We start from the raw sequence: 26,101 nt of genomic DNA, 5'->3' as shown, positions 1-26,101 counted from the left end.
AATTCTGTCTCAATTGAAAAAAAAAAAAAAGGGTGGTGCCTGTGGCTCAGAGGAGTAGGGCTCCGGCCCGGCCCAAAACGGCAAAAAAACCCTAAAAACACACAAAAACCCCCAGCATTCAAGACCTTTCAACTGATTCTAGTTTGGCAAACTCCTATTCACCCATAAAAGCCTAAATCAAAATGCTCTCTCCTGGGCCGAGCACAGTGGCTCACACCTGTAATCCTAGCACTCTGGGAGGCTGAGGCAAGTGGATTGGTTGAGCTCCAGAGTTCAAGACCAGCCTGAGCGAGAGCAAAACCCATCTCTACTAAAAATAGAAAAACTGGTCAGGCATTGTGGCGGGTCCTGTAGTCACAACTGCTCGGGAGGCTGAGGTAAGAGGAGCACTTGAGACCAGAGTTTGACGTTGCTATGAGGTATGATGCCATGGCACTCTCCTCAGGGTAACAGAGTGAGACTCTGTCTCCAAAAAAAAAAAAAGTGCTGTCTCCTCCAGAAAGTTTTCCTGGGTCCTCCTCTGTATTCTCCCTGGCCCTCTTGCTGGCCCAACCCTGACCCTATAGGCTGGGGTATCTGTAGCCAGTGCTGCCTTTTGCTTCTGACTGGGGCTCTGTGAAGGCATTCCTCGGGCTAAGCTTATGCACTATCAAGCATATGTATACCCACAGGTCTGCATGTAGACATCACATGGGAGCACATGTGTGTGCATTTGCCTGTGTGTTCCTGCACTGGGCCCCAGGACAGGCAGCCAGGCCTCTTTATGAAGGAGCCGCAGTCAGACTGGGATACTTGTCTGGCTTGGCTAGCAACTTATTCCTCCACTAACCCTCACCCGGGAGGATTTGGGGTGGGAACAGTAGGCCTTAACCTCCGCTGTATTGGCACCATGCCTTGAGCATCACAATTAAAACTGAAGCTCTGTCTGGAGCAAGGGGGAGGCTGGGGCCCAGGGAAGGACCGTGTCCTAAGTGGGAGCCCCTGCCCCCGCCTTAACGGAGGCCCCGCCAGGCAGTCTTCAAGGACATACCTGAGGTTTGGCAGCACCTAACCTAGCCAGCCCCCAGGGCTGAGTCAGCAGGAAAAGATTAAGGACTTCCCTGGAAAAGCAACTGGGATCTTGAGGCATCCCCCACCACCTCCACGTTATCCCCTCCCAGGGCCCCAAGAGGGTGGAAGGTACTTTGTGTGCCTGGCAGGTCTGAAGCATGAAGGTTTGTGGGCAGTTGTAATCAGCCCCGACTCAGGCCAGCCAGGGTATCTGCGGTCAAGTGGATGGTGATAGGTGGGTCAAGGGGACACAGTGCACAGGAGTGCACAGGTGCACACAGCCTCTGTGTGGCCCTCTGGCATGGGCCTTTGGTTGAGGGTATGTCTGTCTGCCCTTGCCTATATACATGGCAAGTCTGGCCCCCTGCACTTTTGAGGTGTATCTGCCTATATGGCTGTGCCACCAATTGGGTGACAAGAAGTTAGCAGGGAAGTATAGAAAGTGCTACCTACCTACAGAGGATAGAGATGTGGTATGATGAGGAAGGTGTGACCTTGAGACTGAAGACAGGCAGTGTATGTTTCCCTGTATCCATCTCCAAAAGTTGTTGTCTGCTACTTCCCTGTTCACTGGGACCTTCTCCCTCCAACCTGCCCAGATCCCTGGACCCCAGGTATTAGAGTCTGCCCTGAGCTCCTGCCCTGGAAGGGGTCAGGCAGTGCAACATCAGCATTCACCTGGACTGCACTTTCCCACTGGCACCCTGCCTTTGTTTCCGCCATTAAAGTTCAAGTGTTTCCCCCTACCTGACTGAAGCCAGGTCTCCCCGCCAGGCTGTCTCTGGTCTTCGGGGTCTGAGACTGGGTCATATCCAACTCTGAGGACTGATGAGAGAGACAGACAGGGCCAGGGAAATGGTGGGTGGCCACGCCAGGTCCACGAGGCCCTGATAGAGGAGCCAAGGATGTTCAGCCAGGACAGGAGGTGGATGAGGAGGAGAGGGTGCTGGGCTGCTGGGTTTGGACACTGCATGGGCTGCCAAGTGGGAGGGAGCAGACCCTAGTTTCAGGAAAGAAACAATTTCCAACCTGAATCCTGCACCAGCTCCAAGGGTGTCTTTGTCATGAGACCCTGTATAAGCTTCTCCTTCTCCAGCATCTTCTATGGCTCCCTATCGCATGCCAAAGATAACTCAGACTTCTCTCAGCATTTAAGGCCCTGTTCACCTCCCTGTGTATCTACTCTCTGCTGCTGCCTTCCATGGAGGTTCCCCTCCTCCAGCCTTTGCATATACCTTTCCAGCTGCCTGGAATGCCTTGCTCGCCTGGCAAACTCCCACACATCCTTCAAGACCTGCTGCCTGGCTTGGCCCCTGTGGCTCAAGCGGCTAAGGCGCTAGCCACATACACTTGAGCTGGCGGGTTTGAATCCAGCCCGGGCCTGCCAAACAACAATGATGGCTGCAACCAAAAAATAGCCAGGCATTGTGGCGGGTGCCTGTGGTCCCAGCTACTTGGGAGGCGGAGGCAGGAGATTCGCTTGAGCCCAGGAGTTGGAAGTTGCTGTGAGCTGTGATGCCATAGCACTCTACCCAGGGCCACAGCTTAAGGCTCTGTCTCAAAAAAAAAAAAAAAAAAAGATCTGCTGCCTATGGCCCCTTCTCCAGGAAACATTGCTCTTTCTTTTCTTTTCTTTTTTGTTTTTCTGTAGAGACAGAGTTTCACTTTATCACCCTCAGTAGGGTGCCATGGTGTCATACTGCTCATAGCAACCTACAACTCCTGGGCCCCAGCAATTCTCCTGCCCTTGCCTCCGGAGTAGCTGGGACTACAGGCGCCCGCCACAATGCCCGGCTATTTTTTTGTTGCATTTCGGCCAGGCCGGGTTTGAACCCGCCACCCTCAGTATATGGGGTGGGCACCCTACCCACTGAGTCACAGGAGCCACCCGAAACATTGCTCTTTCCCCTCAGCCCACATTAGCTGTGTGACCCTGGGCAAATCCCTTCATCTGTGAAAGGGAGGTGGAAATCATCCTTCCTAAAAGCATATTTTGGGGCCCCAAGAAGATGAAGATACATTAAATGTCCTTAATTTGAATTAGGCCTTGGTGATGGGGTGGTTAGAGCAGCTTACACCTAGTCAGCACTCAATGTGTGTTCATTTTTATCTCTCTCCTCTTGGACTCTGCAGTTTTAAGACTCTTGTTTTAAACATTTTACTGTTCCAAGATTGTTCTCCCCATCATGATGCTAGGAATTTTAAGAACCCCTGGTTCTGAAATTATAAAAGCCTGAAATGCCGTGAGTGGGATCAAGAGCCTTCTTGTGCCCTGAGCTGACCCCAGGGTGACTGGAGCTGGGGTCTTTATGGGAGGCTGTCATGCCCCTTCACATCCCTCAGACTGAGAGGGTGTAGCCTGGCAGCCTGAGTTTGGTGGGGGGAGGGGGCAATGGATTTATCAGGCAGCAGATGCTTGCCCAAGTTCCAGTAGGAGGAGTTAGGATGCCTGCCTCAAATGCTACAATAAAGTAATAACAAGCAGTGTCAAGAGGCACAAGACTGTCAACTCAGAGTAATAGCTTCCTTCTCCTGGAGCCTCAGTTTCCTCATCTGGAAATTGAAGCCCAAAGCTGCCCTCTTGCAGAGCTATTAGCATAGGTAGGGAGGGACTAGGGCTTTAACTTGGGTTGTACCATCCTCCTGCAATGTAGCCTGGCCACAGCTGCTGGAGAGGGTGCTTCTTCGTGGTGATGCCCACTCAACCCTCCTCCACCCTAGAGAAGAGAACAAGGGCCGGGCCAGCTGCCCATCCCAAACCCTGCTGGCTGCCCCAGGCCTGGCAGCAGCTGAGGTCCCAACACTTCCTCAATGAAAGGTATTTGGCCATGGAGCCTGACACCTCATCACCATCAGCCTGGATGCTGCAGCCAGTTTTGTCCTGGGCTGCAGGGGGAGGCCCCACATTCCCACCACTCCCCAGGACCCCACTGGGCATGCTTGAGCAGGGCTCTGGAGCATGCAGTCCTGGAGTTTGGGTTGCCTTGGAAGAGGGCCTATAGCCCCTGAAGCTTCCTATCATCTAAGAATGTAGAACTTATCTAAGTTCTGAATAAATGCATGTGTTCTTGTGCCTGCCAGCTCCCTTGCAGCCTTGAAGCATCTCCCCTCTCTTGTCCATCACAGGCTCTCTGGGGTGAGGCCAGGGTGCCAAGGCCTGGGGCCTCTCAAACCCGGACTCTAGCAGAGCCCCAGGGCCCACCTTGAGAGACTGGCAGTGAAGTCCTTGAATTTGCCAGCTTCTTCCCATCTGTTCCTCCAGGCCTCTAAGTCCAGCCTAGGGCATGGGAAGATTTTCCCAGAGGAAGAAATGGCTGCAGAGGTTGGGGCCTGCCAAGGTTAAGCCAAGATGGAGAAGAGTTAAGAGATCTGTGGACTGAGCACTGACCCTCAGGGTATGTTGGAGTCTGCATATGTGAGCTCATTTCCCCCACCAAAAGGCCTAATGTTGTTGGCACAGAGCTGAAGCCTCTAAATGCCGATAGGATGGATTAGGGGGTATGGTGAGGTAGGTGAGAGTATAGGTGGGTGATTGAAGAGGAAGTAGGTAGGTGGGTGTGCAGAACCCTACCCCCGACTCCCTGCCCGCACCCCTTCTCTGGAATTGGTCAGCCAGGGACAAGTCTCCCAGCCCAGGCCCCTTGGAGGCCCCTCAAATCATACCACATTGATGCCTTCCAGGAACCAATTAGGGGAGTTTCACACATGAGCTACCAGGGGCTCAAAGATGCCAGGCCATCTGGGAACCCCTACTCTTGGCAGATTCATGTCAAGGCCCAGGGCCTCAGTTTCTTTGCTTGGAAAGGGGGGGCATGTGATCAGAACAGCACCTGTCCTGTGAGGTACCAGGAAGACATGTATATATGCACACAGAATGCCAGCCAAACATGGTTCCCTTCCCTCTAGACAGAGGGTCCTGGCAAGGTCAGAGAGTCAGGAGGCCTCAGGAGAGTCAGGCCTCAGCAGCTCTGCCACCACGTGGCTGAGGTGTGGCTGGGGTGAGGCTGGCAGTGCTGCAACCCAGCTGAGGAAGTCCAGGGCAACCTCAATCTCTGCTGCCTGCTCCAGACATTCCCCTGCCAGGCCCCTCCCTGCCTGCCACAATCCTCAGGCATATGGCCAGGTGCAGACAAGGAGGCCAGGCTAGGGCAGTGGCTGCTATTGTGTTCACCAGTTATAGCCACACAGGCTCAGGCAGCTCCTGAGTGTCTCTGCATAGCTGGGATCTACCCATTTGTCCAAGAATGCCCTTGGGGGCCCTCTGAGCTACTTGTACTTGAATGTCCCCATGTGCCATGGTGTGTGTCTGCCTGTGCAGATACATCTGGGTCAGGCAGCCCCAGCCTCCAGCCTTCTGCCCCAAAGCCTGACACCACGAGTTGGAAATAAAGCATTTTTAATCAAGCCCTAGGAGGATCAGCCCCAGCCTCCTGGGGATCTCCAAGCACCAAACACATGAGAAATGTTTCCCCCACCCAGTCCCAGAGCCTCCCCTGCAGGGGGACCCAAAGAAGCCCCTTCCCCACTTTCACTGGGCCCAGCCTGGACCCCCTACTCACACCCACAACCACCCCCCACGCTTTGTTTCAATAAATAACCCCAGGAACAAAGCTTGGGGCAGGGGACCCGATAAAGTATGAAGCTCCACAGCAGGCAGGTAAAGAGAGCTACCTGACAAACATCAGAAATCCTAAGGGCAGAATATTTGAAATCAAGGTCAAAATACACATGAAAGTCAGAGACGGATTTTGAGCTGGATGTGACTCCCTCCAAGCCTGGGCTGGATGTGGGCCCCACAGTCTCTCAGGGTGCTGTCTCCAAGTCAGAGCTCACTCCATGTCATGTCACACAGCAACAATCCCCCTCTGCCTAGAATTTCCACCATCAGACACTCCCAGTTCTTGTCTTGAATCCAAATCCTGGCAGGGGAGGGGAAAAGGGACCCAGAAGAGGGGGCCATCTGGGGAAGAAAGAGAGGGTAATACTTCCCAGAGACAGAGGAGTCCTGAGAGAAGCAGGAAAGCCACCAAAGGCCCAGGTCACTGCCGGACCCTGCCCCTGCGGGTGCGGAGGGTACCCAAGGCCCGGGCCCGTGCCCGGGACACCTCACCCATCTCCCTGCGGATGTCTCCAAGCGCGGTCGCAGGGGACTCTAGGAGCCTTTGGAAGAGGCTAGGCCGGCCAGGCAGTGGCTCCCGGCACTGGAAGGTGACAGCTGTGCCGGCATCCGCCTTCATCTCTCTGGAGAAGCCATCAGAGGAACCATCAAAACAGCGACCAATGGCAATCTCTTTGGCCAGCCTGGGGCTCTGGTCAGTGACTGTGTAGACACCATAGTTGTGACCCAGAGGGTCCAGGGGCGCCAGCATGGCAAAGGTGGCCGGGTCGTCAGCAGGTATGGGTGGGGGATGCCGTGCCAGGTAATCCCGAAGGAGCCCATTGACGGCCACACGGCGGCAGCTGCCCTGGGGCATGATGGTCACCAGCGTCCTGTCCACCTGACGCTGATCAAACAACATCCCACTGCACTTGAATTCTACGCAGGCAGCTGAGATGCCGGGACGCTCGAGGTCGCGCACGCTGCGGGCATCACGCAGCCCGTAGAGCTGGCCCCGGGTATGCGGGTGGCTGCCTCCTGCGTTGTGGGAACGGACCATGTACTCCTGGGGGCCCTGGATCTTCACCTTGAGGAAGCAGGCCCGGAACTCCTGCGGATTGGGCCACCAAGCCAGGAGATCCCCTGTCCAGGAAGCTGGCGCACCCTCGCGGAAGGGGACCACATTGTACTCGTACTTGTCCGCCTCCACTCTGGCAAAGCGGAAGTGGCTGGCGGTCACCGGAGCCCCCTGGCATTCCCGCAGGCTGCGCCACGGGTACACGGGCCCATTGGCCTCGTCTGGGTGGCCTGGCCTGGGTTTTGCGAGGTTGATGCGGAAGCCGTTGCGTTTGAAGGCTGGGTCGTCATGGTCGGTCCGGCGGTACCCCAGCCTGTCCAGGTAGGGCTGGGAGACACCCACGGTGCCTGGGAGCGGCCTGGGCAGGGAAGGGGCAGGCTCCAGCTCCTCACCGCCCAGGGTGGCTGTGATGAGGGCCGTGTAGGCATCGGGCCGCTCCTCATCACAGAAGGCAGGGAGGCAGGCACCGTTGGGGCCAGTGACGGCGCTGTCAAAGCGGCCCCAGGCGCGGGGGTTGGCAGAGAAGCCAGGGGCGGGCTCCAGGTTGACCAGTGTGACCACCACACCCTCCACCTGCTCGCTGGGGGTGAACTTGTCATTAACATAGGCGCGCACCTTCACGAAGCAGCGGCGGCGCTCGGGCACGTCTAAGTTGAACAAGCGCCGCTCCCGAATCTCCACGTTGCCCACCAGGAAGACGCGCTCCTCACGGCGGACCCGGTGGCCCGAGGACCCCTCCAGCTGGAAGCCACTCTCCTCCTCCCACAAGCCGGTCTCGGGGCTCAGTGACCACAGCTTGAGAGCCTCCTTGTGGCCTGTCATGCGGATCTGGTCGGAGGCCACACGCACGACCACAGGCCCTGCCTGCAGCTGCTCCATGGAGCCCGGGGCTCGGAGGTCCACCGAGAACATGCCGTAGGTGCGCAGTGGGGCTAGCTCACCGTCGCTGTCCACGAAGCGCAGGTCACTGGGGGCGGCAGCTGCGGAGGTGAGGTCTCGGGGGTCCACAAAGGTCACCCGGGCCTCCACAGGCCCTGTGTAGGGTTTGCCATCTGCTCTTCGAAAGGTTCCAGGTGGCAGGACCAGCTCGCCCATGGGTGCCTCATCTTCTAGGTCACCCAAAGGGATCGTGTTGCTCTGGCTGGCATCTAAGATGACTGGAGCTTTCTTCCGCATGGCCTTGATCTCGTGGTACACTCCAGCACCTCGAGGGTCAAAAGGCAGGACCCGGACTGTGTCCATGAACTCACCACTAGGGTCCACAAAAGTCACCACCAGGCGGTCAGTAGAGGGTGGTACCTCAATAGTGAAGTCGCCTTGGTAGGAAGTGAAGCCAATGGGCTCCCTGCCCAGCAGGATCCTGGCAAAGCTGAGTGGCTCCCCAGAGTCAGTGGCCACTACATGGCCCCAGACCAGCCCCCGAGGAGGCAAACACTTCTGGCAGCCGCACTCAGCCACCACCTTCACAGGGAGGATGTAGCCAGAGCAGTGGATCTCCCTGCTATCCAGGCGGCGTACAGAGCAACAGCGGGAGCTGATGTCCCCACACCGGGGACCCAAGTCTGCCTGGCTGGGACAATGAGTGTCAGGGCAGAGGCCCACATCCAGGTAGGTAGGGCCACTACCAGGCTCCCCACAGTCATCTGGGAGCTTGATCAGGTATTGTTGGGGCTGGGGGTCACAGGCTGACTGGCCTGGGGCTAAGGAGCAAGAAAATAGCTAGGTTATGACTGGGGAGAGGGCACTATGGAGGCCAAGGCTAGAGGCTCAGTCTAGGGTCAGGGGTCAACCCAGTTGTGGGGTATTAGCCCAGGGTAAGGACTGGAGGTTGAGGCTCAGCAGGGGCCTAGGATTGCACTCAGCTGGGTTAGAGGTCAGTCTGAATTTGGGGCTTCATTTGGGGTTAAGGCTTAGCTGTGTTAGGTTGTGTTCAGTGCAAGGGTTTGGTAGGGCTGAGGACACTCACCAAGCACAGTGAGCCAAGCGGTGCCCGAGCGTGCAGTGCCTGCTTCATTCCATGCCTTGCAGTGGTAGATGCCAGCTTGGTCTGGGTGTAGCCCCTGCAGCTCCAGATGGGCCCCATACCTGTGTGCTCGCCTGTCTAGCAAGGTCCCGTTGTGGAACCTGGGTCGTGGGTGGACAACCCCACAGGGCTCAGGGGACGGACCAGGGAGCTGCAGAGCAGCTTCCCTAGGATAAGCCTCCTTGGTAGTCCCTCTCCCATGCATTCGCACCCCCCCAAAACATTCCCCACTATCAGGTGTGATACTGAGGCTGGCATCTACCTCTAGACTCTCTTTGAGGCAAGCACATAATCACAGGAAATCCAATCTATCCCCAAAGCCAGACAAGGAACCTCTTCTTCCCTGGGGCAGGCACTCACCAGGAATATTTCTTGGGCGTAGGGGTCCCTGCGGCTTTGCAGCAGAAGGTGACATTCTGGCCAGCCTCTAGCACTCGGGACTCAGGGTGCTTCACCAGGTAGGGCTTTTCTGTGGGGCAAAGGAAGAAAAAGATCAAGGCCCTGCCCTAACTCAGCTTCTCCCAATGACCTTTCCCCAAAGCAAATCCCCATCCTCTCCCTTCTCCCAGGGATGCCTTAGTTCACCCCACACCTTCTCCAATGGCTGTGTTACATGTTATTTCTTGCTCCTATACCTGAATTACTGAGATTTCCTCCCCAGTTCTTCAGCCCCATTATATTCGTTGTTGCAAGGTCACTTACGCAGTTTATCAAGGATGATGGTGACCACCGAGATGGAGCCATTGGCCTGGGCTTTGGCCATGCCTGCAGAGAAGCCATCCATCTGGGCTCTGACATTGGCCTGGCTCTCAGCACACACCCCAAGGATCTGGAAGGTTCCATGGGCATCGCTGGTGGCCATAATACCACGCTGGTCTCTCAGGGAGATCCTGGCTCCTGGCAGTGGTTGCCCCGATGTGGTAACCACAGAGCCCAGGAGGATGTGGTCAGGGCACTCGCAAGTGTCAGGGCTGCACCCTGGGGAGACACAGGGAGGCAGCAGGGGCAGAGGTGCTTCTACCTCCTTCCTAGGGAGGGCTTTGCTCAGTCACTCAACAATCACACCTGAAGCCCTCCCATATTGTGCCCCTCAGGGTCTTCAGCAGGGCCTGGCTTGGAGCAACCCCTAGTGTGAAAGGGGATTTAAGGCCCAGGGATATGCCAGAGGAGTGGAACTAGAGTCTAGAGAGGTATGGGAAAGGCTCTGGAGGAGGGGACAGGCGAGGTGAATCTCAAAAGATGGAAAGGGGCAGGAGAGAAAATGTCTAGGCAGGGGCTGGGGGCCCAAAGAGGGCTGCTTTCTTGGGCTGAGAACATTTCCCTCCCCTCCCAACCCCATGGTTTCTCCAGAAAATGGAAAATTCCACCGGAAACTTCAGGGCAGAGGCACTGGGAGGGCAGAGCCAGGCTGGATGGGGTGGGGACCCCAACGCTCCATTGGCCACCCTGCGCCCCCACCCTGTGGCGGACTCCGCGGGAGCAGTCTCCAGACCGTGTTTGTGGAGCCCAAGTAAGCGGAATTTCCAGTCGCCTCCTGGCTGGCCTGGTGTCTGGCCCTGGGAGGGCCTGGGCATCGTGTCTGCCAGTGTGTGAGCGCGTGTCTGCGTGGGCGTGGGGGACTGGAGGGATCTGTGAATGCCACGCACGTGTGCACCCTGTAAGTGTATGAACTGACTTCTATTTGCCCACAGGACATATGTACACTTGAGCAAGCACACAGGGGAAGCACCCTCTCTGATTTGCCCATGTCTGCCTGCACACGACCCCCGTGGCGTCCACTTGTCCAGATAGGCACATTCACCAGTGCTACTTGGGCCCAGGAGGAAAGGCCAGTCTTCACTTGGCTCCAGAGTTCAGGTCCTCTAGACCCCGCCCCAACCAGCCCCTACCCTAAGTACTTTCCTCAATAGGGACCGCCCCTCCACGTCTAGGCCCCGCCTCTACCCCAACCTTCTCCAGGCCCCGCCCCTTCTACCTGGGCACCGAGGCCGCACACACTTTTGGGCCTCCAAGGTACGCCCGGGACACTCATCCCCAGCAGGGCTCGGGCAGTGGCGGCGGCGCAAGCGACGGCCTGGCCCACAGCTTCCTGAGCAGGGACCCCACGGGCCCCATGCACCCCACGCCGTCTCTGCGGAGGGCAAGGACAGAGATCAGGCACCCGCCCTCCCCAGGAACCACGCGTCCTGGAAACCTGGTGACAATGCGGCACTGAACCCCCCCCACACACACGTGCATCCTAGGTTAGGCACTTCCAAAGAGCAATCCTGCCCACCCCCTACGCGCACCAGTTCTAAATGCAGTTCAGGTACTGCCTCTCCGCTCCCTCAAATAAACTCCTCGAAATTAGTTTTTAGTCCTGTTATTCTCTCTGCGTTCTGTACACATTTGGATCTCAAGACTCGCTAGGTCTCCTTGCAATGCACCTGGGCCGCATTTTGTTCCCAGTTCTTACCTCAAAAGCTCCGCCCCTGCATGGCCCCACACCCTCATTGGGCCCTACTCCTTGTAGGGTCCCAGCTCTAGCCACTCTCGACATGGCCCAGCCCCAACAGCCCACCCTTTCAGGTACCGCCCACCTGTGACCCATCCGCAATTTAGCCAGCACCACTATCTCTAGCCCCACCCCCATCTCCAAAGCCCCCACCCCTCAAGGCCCCGCCCTCACCAAGCGGGCAGCGGAAGCGCACGTGGTAGTTGGAGCAACGGCGGCTGCGCGGCTGCTCCCGGTTGAGGCACCAGAAACCGCGCGTGGGGTTTAAGTGCACACGCTCGCCGACGGCGGACGGAAGCTCCCAGTTAGTGGTGCGCGCTTCCAGCGCCAGCGGCCGTGGGCATACACGTGCTGGCCCATAGTAGAAGCGGATGGCTGCCAGGCTCTCAAAGTCGCCATCGCCTCCAGGGTGGTCCACGTTGAACCAGGATGTCCACTCGCTGGCCTCTGCGAGCACCACACTCGCTGGGACCCAGGTTGCGGCCTGTCGGCCCCCTTCGGTGCATGCAAGGGCCTTATCTCCCCCGACTGGCACCCGCTAGCCTAGCCTAGGTGTGACTTCCCCAACCCCAGTCCCAGTTCTGTTGGCCAGTGCCTGAGCTGGCCCATTCATGCATGTCTCTTACTTATGCCTCTAACTTAGATCTCAGGGCATTACATCCAAGGCTGCCTTGCCCAGGGACCACGAAAGTCCTGGGCCCTTCACCTAGTTTGTGTCCCTCCTACTCCTCACACAATCCCACCAGCCCAAGCTCACACACCAAGTTTACAGCACAGATGGGACTCTGACCCAGGCTGACTCACCTTCCCAGTCCTCCAGGGCTGGTGAGGGCTGGCCAGGGTGCACAGACCGTCCTTCTAGGTCCGATGCTGTCCCGGTGGGCTCCTGGGAGGAGGCGGTGTCTATGGGAGGGGACAGGAGTGGGGGAAGGAAGCGCCTAGTGCAGATGGCCAGGAGCCTCCTCTTAGGCAAGGTGGACCCATGATCATCCTCATTTTACGAAGGAGAAATCTGATGCTCTGAGAAGTCAGAATCCAGGTCTAGCTGGGGATTGCAGCGCACCCTTATCTAGGATGCCTGCCCATAGCCACCATCCAGACTCCTGCAGCCTGGTCCCTATCTCTGATCTAGTCCGAATCCCATGGGCTGGGGAAACTCTGTTGCCTGATCCAGATCTCCCCCTCAGTGTGTTTAACTTTCACAAATTCAGTTTGCTGTTCTTTTGCCCTAGACCTGGGTTGCATCCCCCATCCATTTGGCCAGCTGGAAGTCCTTCCATCCCTCTACTAGGTCCCAAGCCATCTGTCGGAATTCCTTGGAATCTAGCCTGGCTTTTCCAGCCAGGAGCTGTCCAAGATAGCTCAGACAGAGTGATTATCTCAGACCAGTCCCTTCCTCTTCGGAGCCTCAGTCTCCTCACCTGAGAAATGAGCCCGTCCCTCGCCCCACAAGTGTTCCAAAGATGGGCATTTCTTGTTAGTGTGGGTGAGTGGGTGGTGGGAATTAGACGTATGTGGGGAGACAGCATTGACCCCTTTGGCCAGGGCAGGAGACCTGGCGATTGGAGGTCCAGTCGCGCGGGGCTGGATCAAGCACCCTTCAGCGGGTGGGAACCCAGAGGAACCCGAGGTTCATATCCGTTTTCCTGGTATCCCTACTGTGTCTTCGCTTTAGGAAGAGCGCCAGGATGTCTCTGGGCTCCATCTCCCCATCGCCACCCCCTCCCCGCATCTCCCTGCTGGTGAAGGGGACCCAGTCCCCAGGAAGTGCGCGGGTCTTCCGGGAGCGGCTGTACGCGAGGCCGGCTGCCAGGCCTTTGGAGGCTGGGCTGCGGTCTCGTGGTACCTCACCTCGGGTCCCCACTAGATGCGCGACGGCGACACAGAGACAGAGCAGTGGCAGTATTGAAGCCATGGCTGGGCCGAGCGTCCAAGGGAAGATCCAGGCTCCGCAGCACACTCGTGTGGGACTCTGGCGGGTCTGGAGGCCGGTGGGACTGAGGGCGGGGGCGGGATGCAACTGCAGGCCCCTCCCCGTCCAGGCCCCGCCCTCTGGCCCCGGGTGACTGGAGCTACCGCAACCCCTCTGGGTTGCCCCCCTCAGTGTGTCCAGCTATGCCTCCGCCCTTAGGCTGGCCTGGGTTCCCCGTAGCCCTTTGGAACTCCTCCCCGAGCCCACCCTCCATTCTCTAAGTTGGACCCAGGCTGCCTGCGGGAAGTGCCACTTGGAATTTGAGACTGAAGCTGCTTGGACCTTCATGTTTTAGGCTGCTGGAAGTCCTCGGTCCCGTCTAACTTTAATCCTATCGGCTTTAAGCCAGCCCGAGCAGTCTGGGAATCCCACCCTGAACCTACCCTCCATTCTTCTGGCTCGAGTTTTCTAGGAGACCAGCGGGAGGTCCCCTCTACAACTACTCTCCGTCCCTCCGGGGACGGTGGGAAGTCCTTCCTCGAGCTTGCCCACTCCAGCAGCGGCCCGGCGCAAAAAGGAGGCAGAGGCGAGGTGGTGTGGGAAAGGCTGTTTATTGGTTGGGGTCCAAGCAGCGTAGGCGCGGGTAGCGGTCACAGAGCCGCCACGCAGTCAGTCCCGGTGTATCCCGGCAGGCGCAGAGCGAACTTGCGGCGTACGTCGTCGGGTACGAACCTGCCAGCCACGAAGTGGTGGCGCCCAGAGAAGCGGCCGGCGCAGCGCTTGGGCGCGGCGAGCGACACTAGCACGTCGGGCCGCAGCCCGTCTTCAGCGTCGCAGCCAGTCTCGGCGTCCCAGCCTGAGGGAGGATTGGGCGGAGGAATCCGGAGCTACTCTCAGACTAGAATCCTGCCCCTATCTCCCCTCCCCTCGACACTGTCTCACCCTCTCCTTGTAGGTGTTTCCTTCCCTTTCTCTGACCCAGGCTGTTTTCAGCCATGATTTCCACTACCTGCTGCCCTCTCTCAACCAGAGCCATGCCTCTGCCTTCTAACCTGGCATCTTTCCCTCTACCTCCCTGCCCATCCAATTGAGCCTTTGCCTTAGCCTAGAGAGCCTCCTCCCCTCCAGACCTCCCAGCCAGACCCCAGACCCCGCCTCTGACTAGATCCCCACCCTCTACTCAGACAATAAACTTGACCACATACTGAGAAGCCTCCTCCATCAGACGTGTCTCCTTGCCCCAAGTTCTTTCTTCTAACAAGACCGTACCCCTCCCCTCTCTGACTAGAGACTCATTTTTCTAACTGGAGATCCATGCCCTTACCCTCCGACTAGATCCTGCCTTTTAACTACGGAGGACCCTGTCCCCTTCCTCATTGGGCTGCAGCCTCTGTCACCTCTCCAGTAAGCCTCCACTTGCAGTCTAGCAGCCTCAACTTCTCTCCTGACTCTGACCTGATTCTAGCAACACTAACCAGAAGGCACTGGCTCCTCTCTCTGACATTAATCCTTTGACTCTAGCCTTCACCCTCAGGCTAGAGGCCCCTTACAGTGGCCTCTGACCTGTCAGGTCTACCCTCTCTGTCCTAAGCTGAGCCTGCATTCTCTCCCTAAGATCAGACAGCCCACCTCCTCCCTTAGTGCCCCTTGCCCTGTAGCACCCCACTGGGATGGCTTTGGAATCCCAAAAGCTGGGGATCATCCCTCAGAGTCCAGCCACCCCCACAGAGGGTCCGGCTGGCCAGCAGCTGTTTGTTCCATCTGCCTGTCGCCTAATGGCTCCAACAGGCATGGGGCGGCGGCCAGGGCAGGCGCGGCCTTTGCCGAGTGAGCTCACGTCTGCCCAAGCAACTGGGCCAGGGGGTGGGCAGAGGGCATGAGGGCTGGGCACATGGGGAGGAGAGGAACTGGGGTCACCTGGGGCAGTGGCCTTGGTCTTCCCCACCCACAGGATGCATGTGACCCTTGGCTGCAGCCAGAGTATATACTTCATCCATGCTGGGGAAACTGAGGTTCAGAGCAGGCAGATAGGTGCGGGCCATCAGAAATTGGGACATGGGGGTCTCCACCCAAACCCCCAAGACCCCAAGTTATGCTCCCCTGAGCCCAGCATGCCTGAGGGAATGTCCAGGCTCACGAGGGGTATGGACAGCAGCTTGAGTGTTGCCAGCGCACGGGTACAGGGGTCTCCAACCTTGCCTGGCTCCACACCCGGGCCCAGCACGGCATCCACCACTAGCCCATAGGCTTCATTAATGAGCTGCACCTGGAAGGGTGGGCAGAATCAGGGAGTGGCCCTGGGGCGCCATCTCCCACCTCCACCTTCATATGCCACCCAGCACTGACCTCGGTGGGCAGGTAGGACAGAAAAGGGATGTCCATCTTCTCACACTGGGTGGTCAGGTCCCGGTGCAGCAGGTCAAGTGAGCGTGTAGGGTAGAAGATGGTTGGCTCATACTCCTGGGAGTGCAAAGAATGGTCAGCACTGGGGCCCAACCAGGCTCCCCTGACCTTGTAACCTGGGACAAACACTGGGCATATCCTGTAACCTATCCCACCATCAATGTCCCCCTGGAATGCAAGAATGATTTCTTCAGGGACAGGAACCCAGGAAGCCAAAGGCAGCCTTGCTACTCACAAACACCAGCAGGTGCCGGGCACAGACCAGCCCCACTGCCCCATTCTGCTCCGGGCCACACACAACTAGCACTGTCCTCTGCTTCCGGGAGAGAGCTGACAGAGGGAACACCTGGTGGGAAGCACAGCAGAGGAAGGGGCACAGCATTTGACATACCTCTTTGCTCAAGTGGGAAAAATGAGGCCCAGAGGAGGGGAAGGTACAGGGCTTGGGCCTGGGAGCAGTGGAATAGGATAAGAGGAGAGGCATTCTGGGTGAGGGGCTGGGGCTCTTGGGGCCTCAGTTTCCCTGATGGAGACACAGAGTCCCTGTTTCAAGCTCTCCCAAACCAAAGCAGGAAAAATGTGCATCCAGCCACTGCCCATCATCCAGCCACTGCCAGTCTCCTGGATTGAGGTTTGTTTATTCTTTGCCTGAGTCGCAGACATTCTTCCACCTTTTTCCACCACAGTGGCTGCCCCTCCCCCACCCATGTTTCCAGACTTCAGCCCTTTCTGGAGGCCCCAAAGTGCCTGGTACTTCTCTTTCTGTGTCTGTCCTATGTCTCCTGGTATCTCTGACTCCATGTCTCTGTCTCCTTCTTTCAGACTCTGTATTCTCTCTGCCTCTATGGACATGTACTTCTCTTTCTCTCTAACCCAGGTGGTTGGATCCCAACTTGCCCTGACTCTGTGCTCCCCTGGGCTCTCTCCTCTTCTGGTCTCAGTTTTGCCTCTATTAAATGGGCGTGACAATGGCACCAAGCAGACAGTCACGTGGGGCAACTCTTGCATCCCAATGAGGCTCCAGGGGCCCTGGCTCCAACCACACAGAGGACAAATGATCTTGTTTTTGAGTCTTCTCCCCTCAGTTCCAGAGCCATCATGACATGCCATGAATATGCATGCGACCCTAGCCACACCAGGCCCAGAGTCCAAGACCTAAGACTGTGTCCTGCTGGCCACTGACTGGGAATTAAGAGCTTCTGGATGGGCCATGGGCTTTCAGTGCAAAAACTGGACATTTGCACTGAGAGCCAAGACAGAATTTAACATACTGGGTTTCCTTTTTACAGTTTCCTTCTCCTTTGGGCATCCCGCCCAGGATATGTTTCACTTGGAAATATAAACATTTAAGTTAAGAAAAGCTAAGAAATTGAGTCCCCATAAAAAAAAGATACTAAGCTTTGGGTGGTGCCTGTGGCTCTAAGGAGTAGGGCGCCAGCCTCATATGCCGGAAATGGTGGGTTCAAACCCAGCCCCGGCCAAAAACTGCAAAAAAAAAAAAAAAAAGCACTTCTCTGGGGTGCGGTGGCTCACGCTTGTAATCCTATCACTTTGGGAGGCCAAGGAGGGTGGATTGCTGAGCTGGGACTACAAGTGCCCACCACAACGCCCGCCTATTTTTTTTGGTTGCAGTTGTCCTTGTTGTTTAGCTGGTGCAGGCCAGGTTTGAACCCTCCATCCTTGGTGCATGTGGCTGGTGCTGTAACCACTGTGCTCCAGGCGCCAAGCCAAAGAGGGGCTTCTTGAGGCTCAGCGCCTGTGGCTCAAGTGGCTAAGGCACCAGCCATGTATACCCAAGGTTCAAATCCAGCCCAGGCCCGCCAAACAACAATGACGGCTACAACCAAAAAATAGCCGGGCGTTGTGGCGGGCGCCTGTGGTCCCAGCTACTTGGGAGGCAGAGGCAGAAGACTCGCTTGAGCCCAGGAGTTGGAGGTTGCTGTGAGCTGAGATGCCACAGCACTCTACCCAGGGGGACAGCTTGAGGCTCCTGTCTCAAAAAAAAAAAGGGGGGGGGGCTTCTTGAAACCTGGGCCCTCCTAGTCCTTCTGGGTGGGTTGGCTATCTGGTGTTGGGGTCAGGGATCAAGTACCTTGGTCACAGCCACAGCACTAGCATGACCGCACAACTCCACTAGTTGCTGCCGCCCAAAGCGATAATCCTCTAGCAGCTCCCGCTCCAGGGCAGCTGCCTCGGCTGTGCTGAGGAATAAAGTAGGAAGAGACATTCAAATACAGAGACAGAGAGAGAGGCCTAAAGACAGGCTCAAATGGAGCCAGAAACATTCCGCCAACGTTCCACGCCAGGTCCAGAAGTCACTGCCCACCCTCTTCCCCAGAGCAGCTTCTGCAGCTCTGAGTTGTGGATCCTCCCTCAGTTTCCCCACTTGACAGATGAAATCCAGGGCGCGGGCGCCCTCTGGTGGTAAGAGATGTGCATGGCGGCTCATGTTGATTCTATCGCTCCAAAGTAGGGAGTGACCCAGCCCAACCTGGAAGCTGCCGGTCCCCCAGGGAACAAGATGTGGCAATGGAGCGTGAAGGATTCGATGGGGGCAGGTGATGGACTGATTTCAGACAGTGTGGATCACTGAATGAGCTTCAGGACGCTGCAGGGGTCAGACTGTACTGACTCTTAAAGGCTGCAACGGAGTTTGATGGCTCACTCTGGGAGATGGATGTGAGGCCTGCCGCTATGAAACCTTTGGTGACCCTTCTTCAAGGCAGAAGAGATGGAGCCCCCTTACTGGAGGCGAAGCTCTGCCACCCACTTCACTGTGTAGACAATTGGAGTTTGTCTCTCTCTTGGAGCAAAATTGGAGGTAGGATGGGGGCTCTTGTTAAAAATCATTGAAAATGTGGCTCGGTGCCCTTAACACAGTGGTTATGGTGCCAGCCATGTACACTGAGGCTGCCGGGTTTGAACCTGGCCCAGCCCAACTAAGAAATAATGGCAACTGCAACAGAAAAATAGCTGGGCATTTTGGTGGGCACCTGTAGTCCCAGCTACTTCAGAGGCTGAGGCAAGAGAAATGCCTAAGCCCAAGAGTTTGAGGTTGCTGTGAGCTGTGACACCATGGCACTCTACTGAGGGCAACATAGTGAGACTCTGTCTCAAAAAAAAAAAAAAAAAAGAGAGAAAAATGTTGGCCAAGCACATTGACTCACGCCTGTAATCCTAGCACTCTGGGAGGCTGAGGGAGGTGGATCGTCTGAGCTCAGGAGTTTAAGACCAGCCTGAGCAAAAGCAGGACCCCATCTCTACTGAAAATAGAAAAACTAGCTGGGCTTTGTGGTGGGCACCTGTAGTCCCAACTACTTGAGAGAATGAGGCAAGAGGATCACTTGAGCCCAAGAGTTTGAGGTTCTCATGAGCTATGACACACAGCACTCTAGCTGGACGGACAGAGTAAGACTCTGTCTCAAGAAAAAAAAAAGTTAAGATGGTGATGGCAGAACATTAAATCAAGTGTTGGGACTTTCTAAGTATAAGGATCATGCCAGCCCCAGCTGAGGCTTACCATGGAGCATAGGTTTAGTGGCTGGAGAGAGCGAGATGACACTGAAGTTGGCCCTCACCTCAGAATTGAGTTGGGGCTGCTAGGGCTGTGGTCTAAGGCTTAATGCCACCTCTCCCAGGCAGGATCCCCTTCCTTTTCTGCTGAAGAATAGCACTTACTTCCTTACTCTCCAGCTCAGCAGAAACTAGGGACTGTAGTAATAAATAATAAAGGAACCAGGCCCAGAAGAATTGGAAGAACAACTAATGACTCAGAGAAGCCAAGTGGCTTGCCCAGGGTCACGCAGGAAGCAAATAGGAAAGCAAGGACTTCTCCCCTCTGTCTGTCTCTAGAGCCTCAGGGCACGAGCAGACACAGAACCAGGGGTTTTGGGGAATGAGTCCTAAGGAGTTTCACTGTATAATTCTGTGAGTGGGAAATGACAAATATCTGGCCAATTCTGCAGCATGATCAGGTAGGGTAGGCATGGGAACAAGGACTGATGTAGGACAGGAATCAGGGAGTACACAATCCTCCTGGAGGAGGACTGGAGCATCATGGTTTATCCAGGTGGTAAGAAAAGCAAGGACAAAGTCCCTGTGGTGGGAATGAGTCTGGTATATTCAAGGATCAGGAGGGAGGTCAGGGTGGCTGCAGCCATCAGCAAGAGGACAGGACAGGGAGGGCCAGAAATGCCAGACTGACATTGCCTGTCAGGCAACATGGCCAGGAAGACACTTTGGGAGATAGAGGTTCAGGGCTGGGAAATCACATGTCCTGGGCCACCCCAACAAACAGAGCCAGATTCAAACCAGGCTTGTGGCCAGGGTAGGATGAAGTTGAAGGCCTAGGTGGGGAAAAGGACCTCACAAGGAAGTCAAAGAGCACTCCCTGGCAGGCCAGTTCAACTCCAGAAAAGGCATATCAGAGGTGGTGTATTCAAGGTGAAGAACCTGGCATGGAAGAACATTGCTCATTCCTCAGACCTACAGATGGCAGGGGGTTAGCTTTGGCTGCTGCCCCAGCAGGAGGGTTGGGATTCCTCTTCTGTTTCTGTCCCAAAGCTTTGACCTATGACAGTCACTTGAAACATTATCTTCCTGCCTGACTGGTTTTTAGAGTGATAATGGGGACTCTGTGCAGAGGGTGACCCGCCTGGGAGTGGGCACAGCAGCAGCTCTGGGTGGGGTAGAGAGTGAACTGGAGCCCAAGCAGAGAGGATGGTAGGTGGGGCAGGTAAGTCCTGCTGTTGCAGGATACCAGGGCATCCTACACCCAAACTCAGCCCCCATGAAAGAAGCTATGAGGCACCAGGATTTCTCTGTCACACTCAGAAAGCCTGAGGTGACCTGAGTCCACAGGGAACTGGACCTGACACTTCCATAATGCTTTCAGGAGGGGGCAAGGAGGGCCTCACAATGGCAAGTGGGTTTTTGGGTTTGAGGGTTTTGATTAGGAGATAGGGTCTCACTCTGTCACCTAGGCAGTAGCATGATCATTGCTCATGATCATAGATCATAGAACTGCTAGGCTCAAGTGATCCTTCCACCTCCACTAGGCATGACCCACAGTGCCCAGCTGAGGGAGCACTTTTGGAAGTGAACTCCTCAGGCCAGGGTGCCCATGCACCTACTTCTCTCCACCTCATGCCTCTGAGCAGCAGACCACCATTATTGCTCTCCTGGCCACCTAGAACAGTGTCTCACTCCCCAAACTCCTCCTCAACCAGAGCTGTAGGGGCTTGGAAAGCTTCAACACCAGATCACATCGCCCATCCCAAACCTATCTCCCAGTGCTAGAGAAACATTCAAACTCTTCACCATGCCCATAAGGCCTCCATTGTCTCTAGCCTCATGGCCTCTGATTCCCCTTACTCTGATCAACTCCTACCTGTCCCCTATGAAGCCCCCCTCACTCCCCTTAGTATTTGAAGCCTCTCACACCAGGTGGTTACAACTGGAGCTCTGAGAACACTTTCCCCTGGGCTAAAAGAGAAGTGGGGCAGTGGCCATTGGATAAATCTGATTTACAGTGAGGCCCACTACCCTGCCGACCCCATGTCCAAAAGACTTAGAGGACACAGTACTCAGGGTGAAGGGGGAGTCACAGCCATAGCTGCATACCCCAAATTCACCAGCCTGCCAGCAAATGGTCCCTGGGTCCAAAATCAGCTCTAGCTGTGACTTCCTCCCCTAGGCCTATTTCCTTCTCTGGACAAGGGAGATAGTAGCAGGATGGCCCATCAAAGGAGCATGTGCTGAAGTGAGGCGCTAAGCTCAGCCCCTCTCAGGGAACGGGGGCTGAGCTCTAGGGCCCCTGGAGAGGCGGAGGCAGGTGGTCGGGTCGATGAGGACTTAACCGATGGTCTGTTTAATCATTCATTAAGGGATGGTCTGCCGGTCTCCTTTGGCAACGCAGCTTAATCGCCCAGCAAGATGCCAGGCGGGCCTCGATCTCCCCAGCCCCATCCCTGTAATACTCCTGCTTCTGGTTCCCAATCCCCACCATGCCCCTGCCTTCAGTTCCAGGCGCCATCTCAGCCACATCCCAGCTTCAGGTATCCCTCCCCTGGCCCCATCCTGGCTATGCCTGGCTCCAGCGTCCAGCTCCCCAGCTGACCTGAGGAAACGCCGCTCCTCGGGCGCCTCCTCCGGGTCCGGGACAGTCGCACAGCTCATGGCCGAGGAGAGCGAGCACGCGCAGCCTGACCACCGCGCTACAACCTTATAAGCAAATCCCCACCCACAGGGGCATCTCCCCCCTCTGCGTGGCCTCCAATCAGGAGACGCCGCGAAAACGCTGCGCGTCGCCATTGGTCGTTGGGTGCAGGGGACCTTAACCTTTTCGTGCCAAGAGCGGAGCTGCCTGACGGACCAAGAAGTCCAGAGGCGCCGGAGATTATCGGCAGGGAAACCAAGTCTGGAGGGCAGTTATCCCCTTTATGTAACCCTGATCTGAGAGCAATGGACCCTCTCCCTAGCCAACCCCCTCCAGGTCTCCCCCACCTGCGGATCCCCGTGGAAGTCAGATCCAGATCTGATCCAGAGCCCTCAGTCCTGAGAGGTGAGCGGGGCTGCTGACACTCAGGGCTTCCACAGGGAAGTAGGAAAGTTCGAACAGCGCCTGGGGCTCAAATAAGTAGGGCGCTGGCCCCAGATACCGGAGGTGGCAGGTTCAAACCCAGCCCCGGCCAAAAACAGCAAAAAAAAAAAGAAAGAAAAGTCCAGACATATTGGGGAGCCAAAGCCAAGACTGGTGTGGATCCAGGGGCAGCCCTCAGTGAGTTGTGAGGTCACCCAGCATCATGTCTGGTAAGTTCCCTGGTGCCAAGCTGGACCATCCCTGTCCCCTTCCCCAGGACAAAGGCAGGCAAGGTCTCCAGAGTGTTTATTCTCTCTAAGTGGGGATGGTCGGTATCCAGGAAGCTGAGGGCACAGGTCCTATGTGTAGCACACGTAGCCATAGTTGGCATTGACAAGCTCCTCGGTGGGGCGCAGCACGTACAGCTCCTGTACAAGGGGCGACACCCAGCGTGTTGTGTGGAACACTGATTCACCCACCTGTGGGGACAAGAGGGTATAAGTTGGGGAACAGCCACTCCCACAAGAGCTACTGGGACCACCATTTCCTTGCCAGGACCCATGGCCTCTGTATACCTTTCTCCTCCTTGGACCTGGTAGTCCCCACCCCTCAATCCCTGGTTTTCTGTAGGAGCCTATGTGAGTCATTTTGGCTCTATTTCTGCAGTGGCCAGGACCCTTACCCTCCAGGAACCCACCTTCCAATCAGGTACATCTTTCATGATGATGGCTTCCTCCTCCAGGTTCTCCCGAAGTATCTGCAAGATCCTGCAGGGGTGGAGATGGCAGTAGAGGCAGGGTGAGAACCTGGAAGGGGCCCTGCCAAGCATACCTTCCACTACCTACTCCTCACCAATTGCCCCTTCCTTTCCTTTCCCTCCCCCACCCAGCAAATTATTTTTTCTCCTGCCACAGCCCAATGCACTCCCAGTCTTCCCAGTCCCCACTCCTTGCTGGGTCTCTACTAAGTCTCCAGCCCTCCTCAAGGGTAGTGATGGCAGCTCTATGCATTCAAGGATGCAGCAGATGATCCCCATGTGCATTAAGACCACTGTCCATGACACAAGTCAGGCCCTGCTGGCTAGGGGCCTTTAGTCCTGAGACCTCCCAGCCCTGGCCCCAGCAGCCCTACCTCCGGTCCTTCTCTGCCAGGAACAGTGGCATCAGGGCAATGCGGGCCTCCAAGTCCTCAATCAGCAGGCGCCTATGAAACCCCGAAATTGACACTTGGGTCAGACCAGGCCAGGGATAGATGACCTGGACCTTAGCCTTCTAGGGCACTGCGTTGGGAAGGGGTGAGGACAGGCAAGAAGGGAAGGGGGAGCTAGTGTGCAGCCCTGAGATGTAGGCGAGTGGGCGGGTAGCTCCCTGGGCAAACTCCCACAAGACTGTTGTCTTCACACTTTCTTTTCAATTAAAAACTTTTTAATCCTAAAAATAGCCCTGCCTGATGATTGCAATAAAGGGGGTTGAGAATTTAATCACGGGGCTGTGGGCCTTACAAAACCACATCCCCTGCATCTCAAAATAACCACAGGGCCAGAGGCCAGGGCAGACAGCATCATTCATTCCTGTCTTCTCCCTGCTTTCTGGCAGTTTCCAAATCCCCTGAAATGAGCCTTAGCCCTGTTTGTGCTATTGAGACCTAGAGGGTAGCAGTGCCCAGTGATGTGGTCCCAAGAGTGGCCTCTGGCCTGTCTTCTTTGCCTGTGTACCTGTGTCTAATCTCTAAGACATTTTTATCATCCTTGACTGGTCACTACTAACATAAAACTGCCACTGCAGGCCCCTCCACTTAATTTGCTATCCTAACCTGGACCCATGGGTTTCCAGCTCCAGAGGTCAACTACACCTAGCTAACTTTTTAGTTTTTTTGTAGAGATGGGATCTTGCTATGTTGCCCAGGCTCACTAGACATTTCATTAGGCTAAAGTCTAGAAGTGGAAATGGTGATGACCTAACAGAGGCACTTTTTTTTTTGAGGTGGTGTTATGTCACCCTCAGTAGAGTGCAGTGGCGTCACAGCTCACAGCAACCTCAAACCCTTGTGCTTAAGTGATTCTCTTGCCTCAGTCTCCCAAGTAGCTGAGACTACAGGCACCTGGCTATTTTTTGGTTGCAGTTGTCACTGCTGTTTAGCAGGTCCGGGCTGGGCTCGAACTTGCCAGTCTTGGTGTATATGGCCAGCGCCATTCAATGAGCTACAGGCACCAAGCCCTAACAAAGGCACTTTACAGACACCCCACCTGGGGGCCCTACCTGCGTTCTCGATTCCACTTCATCATGCTCCAGTACCCATAGAACAAGGTCCCGATACCTATGGCCAGCATGCTATAGCCTACGGAGAGAGAAAGGTTCCTGCTCAGCACTGGAAAACCTGGGATCTCCCTTAGACACCCATATCAATAGCTTCCAGCTGCTGTCACCCTCTCTACAGTCAGGTGACACTGGCAGCTTCTCTCTCACAGGTGAGGTTCTCTGAGCTGCCAAAACTTTGCCCCTATGCTGGGGCTTCTGGAAAGTATAGGCCAGGCAGGGAATGCAGGAAGGCTAAGGGTGTAGACCAGTGGTTCTCAACCTTCCTAATGCCATGATCCTTTGTGGTGACCCCCAACCATAAAATTATTTTTGTTGCTACTTCATAATTGTAATTTTGCTACTGTTATGAATCGTAACGTAAATGTCTGATATGCAGGATATATTTTCATTGTTACAAAGAGGTCACAACCCACAGGTTGAGAATTGCTGGTGTAGACATTAGTGGTTGGGTGGCCCCAGCTCTACCATCATTGAAGAGGTTGTTTGGACCTTAGTCATCATCAGGCTAGCCCCCACTGGGAAGGGTGGCTCCTGGCCACCTGGGCCGCTGCCCTGCTGCTATCTATAGGGAGATGCCAAAGACAGGCAGTGCCCTTTGAGGGCCCCACAGCCACCTCATGGGCTCTGAGGGCGGCACTGCTATCTCCTATCACTGCAAGGTCAAGCCCCCTGCCTTGTACCCTGGGGGGGCGGGGGGATAGAAGTCACCATGAATATTTACTGAGCACCAGCAGAAGCTCTGCTCTAATCCTGACTTGACAGAGTAGGGATCCACTAGGCCCTAGGGTCCTCAGGGAAGCCTGGGATGCTTAGGGTATGCCTCTCATCCTCATCCCGCATGCCTCAAATCTTTTGAATCTTGGTTTCTTCTCTGGACAGGCCTCCTGGTTCCAGGGACAGATTAGGCTCCAGTTAACACTCAGTGAATGACCAGAAGATGGTGGGTATGGCCATCCTTGGGGCCCCTGGAGGTTGGGGTTTTGCTCGGTGCCCATGGGAGGCTGCTGGTGTCCATGTGCTGCTCTTTCTTCTTTAGCTTGGCTCCATACAGGACTCAGTGGGCACCTCTGCTAGATCCAGAGATAAATGAGAAACTGATCCTTTTTTTTTTTTTTTTTGCCCTCAGTAGAGTGCCGTAGCATTACAGCTCACAGCAACCTCAAACTCTTGGGCTTAAGTGATTCTCTTGCCTTGGCCTCCCAAATAGCTAGGACTATAGGTGCCTGCCACAACGCCTGGCCATTTTTTTGTTGCAGTTGTCATCGTTTAGCTGGCCTGAGTTGGGTTTGAACTCGCCGGCCTCAGTGCATGTTGGCCGGCGCCATAACCACTGTGCTACGGGTGCCAAGCCAGAAACTGATCAATTTTTTACCCATGGAGTTCAACATGTTAAAAACATAAGCTCAGGGTAGGACATTGCAAAGTTATGGGGAGTAGGGATTGGACAGTGAGGATATGGTAGGTTGTCCAGGCTGAGGCATAATCTCTCCAAAGAGACCCTAAGTGCTCAGGACCACTTCCCAGATGGATGCCTGCATTGGACACTCAGCATGCAGGCCATTAGATAGGACTTTTCTTTCTTTCTTTCTTTTTTTAGACGGAGCCTCAAACTATCCCCCTGGGTAGAGTGCCATGGCATTACAGCT

General features: G+C 55.7%; 3 protein-coding genes across 3 annotated transcripts in view; all 3 read right to left on the bottom strand.

Annotated features, from left to right (window-relative positions):
• Nucleotides 1–6,011: 6,011 nt before the first annotated feature.
• On the bottom strand, nt 6,012–13,252 carry CILP2 (cartilage intermediate layer protein 2). Its single transcript, XM_003796597.2, has 8 exons — nt 13,094–13,252; nt 12,047–12,145; nt 11,417–11,689; nt 10,724–10,879; nt 9,451–9,726; nt 9,109–9,217; nt 8,692–8,849; nt 6,012–8,425 (listed from the first exon to the last, which is right to left on the bottom strand). The coding sequence occupies exons 1-8, from the start codon at nt 13,155–13,157 to the stop codon at nt 6,090–6,092; spliced, it is 3,471 nt and encodes a 1,156-aa protein (XP_003796645.1). The 5' UTR covers nt 13,158–13,252; the 3' UTR covers nt 6,012–6,089.
• A 498-nt stretch (nt 13,253–13,750) lies between these two features.
• On the bottom strand, nt 13,751–21,734 carry YJEFN3 (YjeF N-terminal domain containing 3). The gene is made up of 6 exons (XM_003796596.3): nt 21,676–21,734; nt 17,650–17,758; nt 15,793–15,903; nt 15,501–15,614; nt 15,270–15,420; nt 13,751–14,010 (listed from the first exon to the last, which is right to left on the bottom strand). The coding sequence occupies exons 1-6, from the start codon at nt 21,732–21,734 to the stop codon at nt 13,805–13,807; spliced, it is 750 nt and encodes a 249-aa protein (XP_003796644.1). The 3' UTR covers nt 13,751–13,804.
• A 692-nt stretch (nt 21,735–22,426) lies between these two features.
• Nucleotides 22,427–26,101, bottom strand: part of NDUFA13 (NADH:ubiquinone oxidoreductase subunit A13) — a 12,711-nt gene continuing 9,036 nt past the window's right edge. Inside the window, exons 2-5 of the mRNA XM_012809452.1 lie at nt 24,396–24,474; nt 23,269–23,340; nt 22,835–22,904; nt 22,427–22,616 (exon numbers count right to left, since the gene is read on the bottom strand). Coding sequence (XP_012664906.1) covers nt 22,497–22,616; nt 22,835–22,904; nt 23,269–23,340; nt 24,396–24,474 — 341 coding nt within the window. The 3' untranslated portion in view covers nt 22,427–22,496. The remainder of the gene's footprint in view (nt 22,617–22,834; nt 22,905–23,268; nt 23,341–24,395; nt 24,475–26,101) is intronic.

This window comes from Otolemur garnettii, unplaced genomic scaffold, assembly GCF_000181295.1.
Source record: "Otolemur garnettii isolate 467f Iridium unplaced genomic scaffold, OtoGar3 scaffold00105, whole genome shotgun sequence".
NCBI lineage: Eukaryota > Metazoa > Chordata > Mammalia > Primates > Galagidae > Otolemur > Otolemur garnettii.
The sequence above is the reverse complement of the archived record's forward strand: the minus strand, read 5'-3'. Positions and strand labels throughout refer to the sequence as shown.

Coding starts and splice junctions, on each gene's coding strand:
- CILP2 (XM_003796597.2), bottom strand. CDS start 13,157: ATGGCTTCAATACTGCCACTGCTCTGTCTCTGTGTCGCCGTCGCGCAT. Junction 11,690..12,046: donor AGCCCTGGAGGACTGGGAAG/GTGAGTCAGCCT, acceptor TGGTGCTCGCAG/AGGCCAGCGAGTGGACATCC. Junction 9,218..9,450: donor CATCATCCTTGATAAACTGC/GTAAGTGACCTT, acceptor TTTGCCCCACAG/AAAAGCCCTACCTGGTGAAG.
- YJEFN3 (XM_003796596.3), bottom strand. CDS start 21,734: ATGAGCTGTGCGACTGTCCCGGACCCGGAGGAGGCGCCCGAGGAGCGG. Junction 17,759..21,675: donor GAGGAGCGGCGTTTCCTCAG/GTCAGCTGGGGA, acceptor TTTATTCCTCAG/CACAGCCGAGGCAGCTGCCC. Junction 15,421..15,500: donor TGTCCTACCTGCCCACCGAG/GTCAGTGCTGGG, acceptor CCACCCTTCCAG/GTGCAGCTCATTAATGAAGC.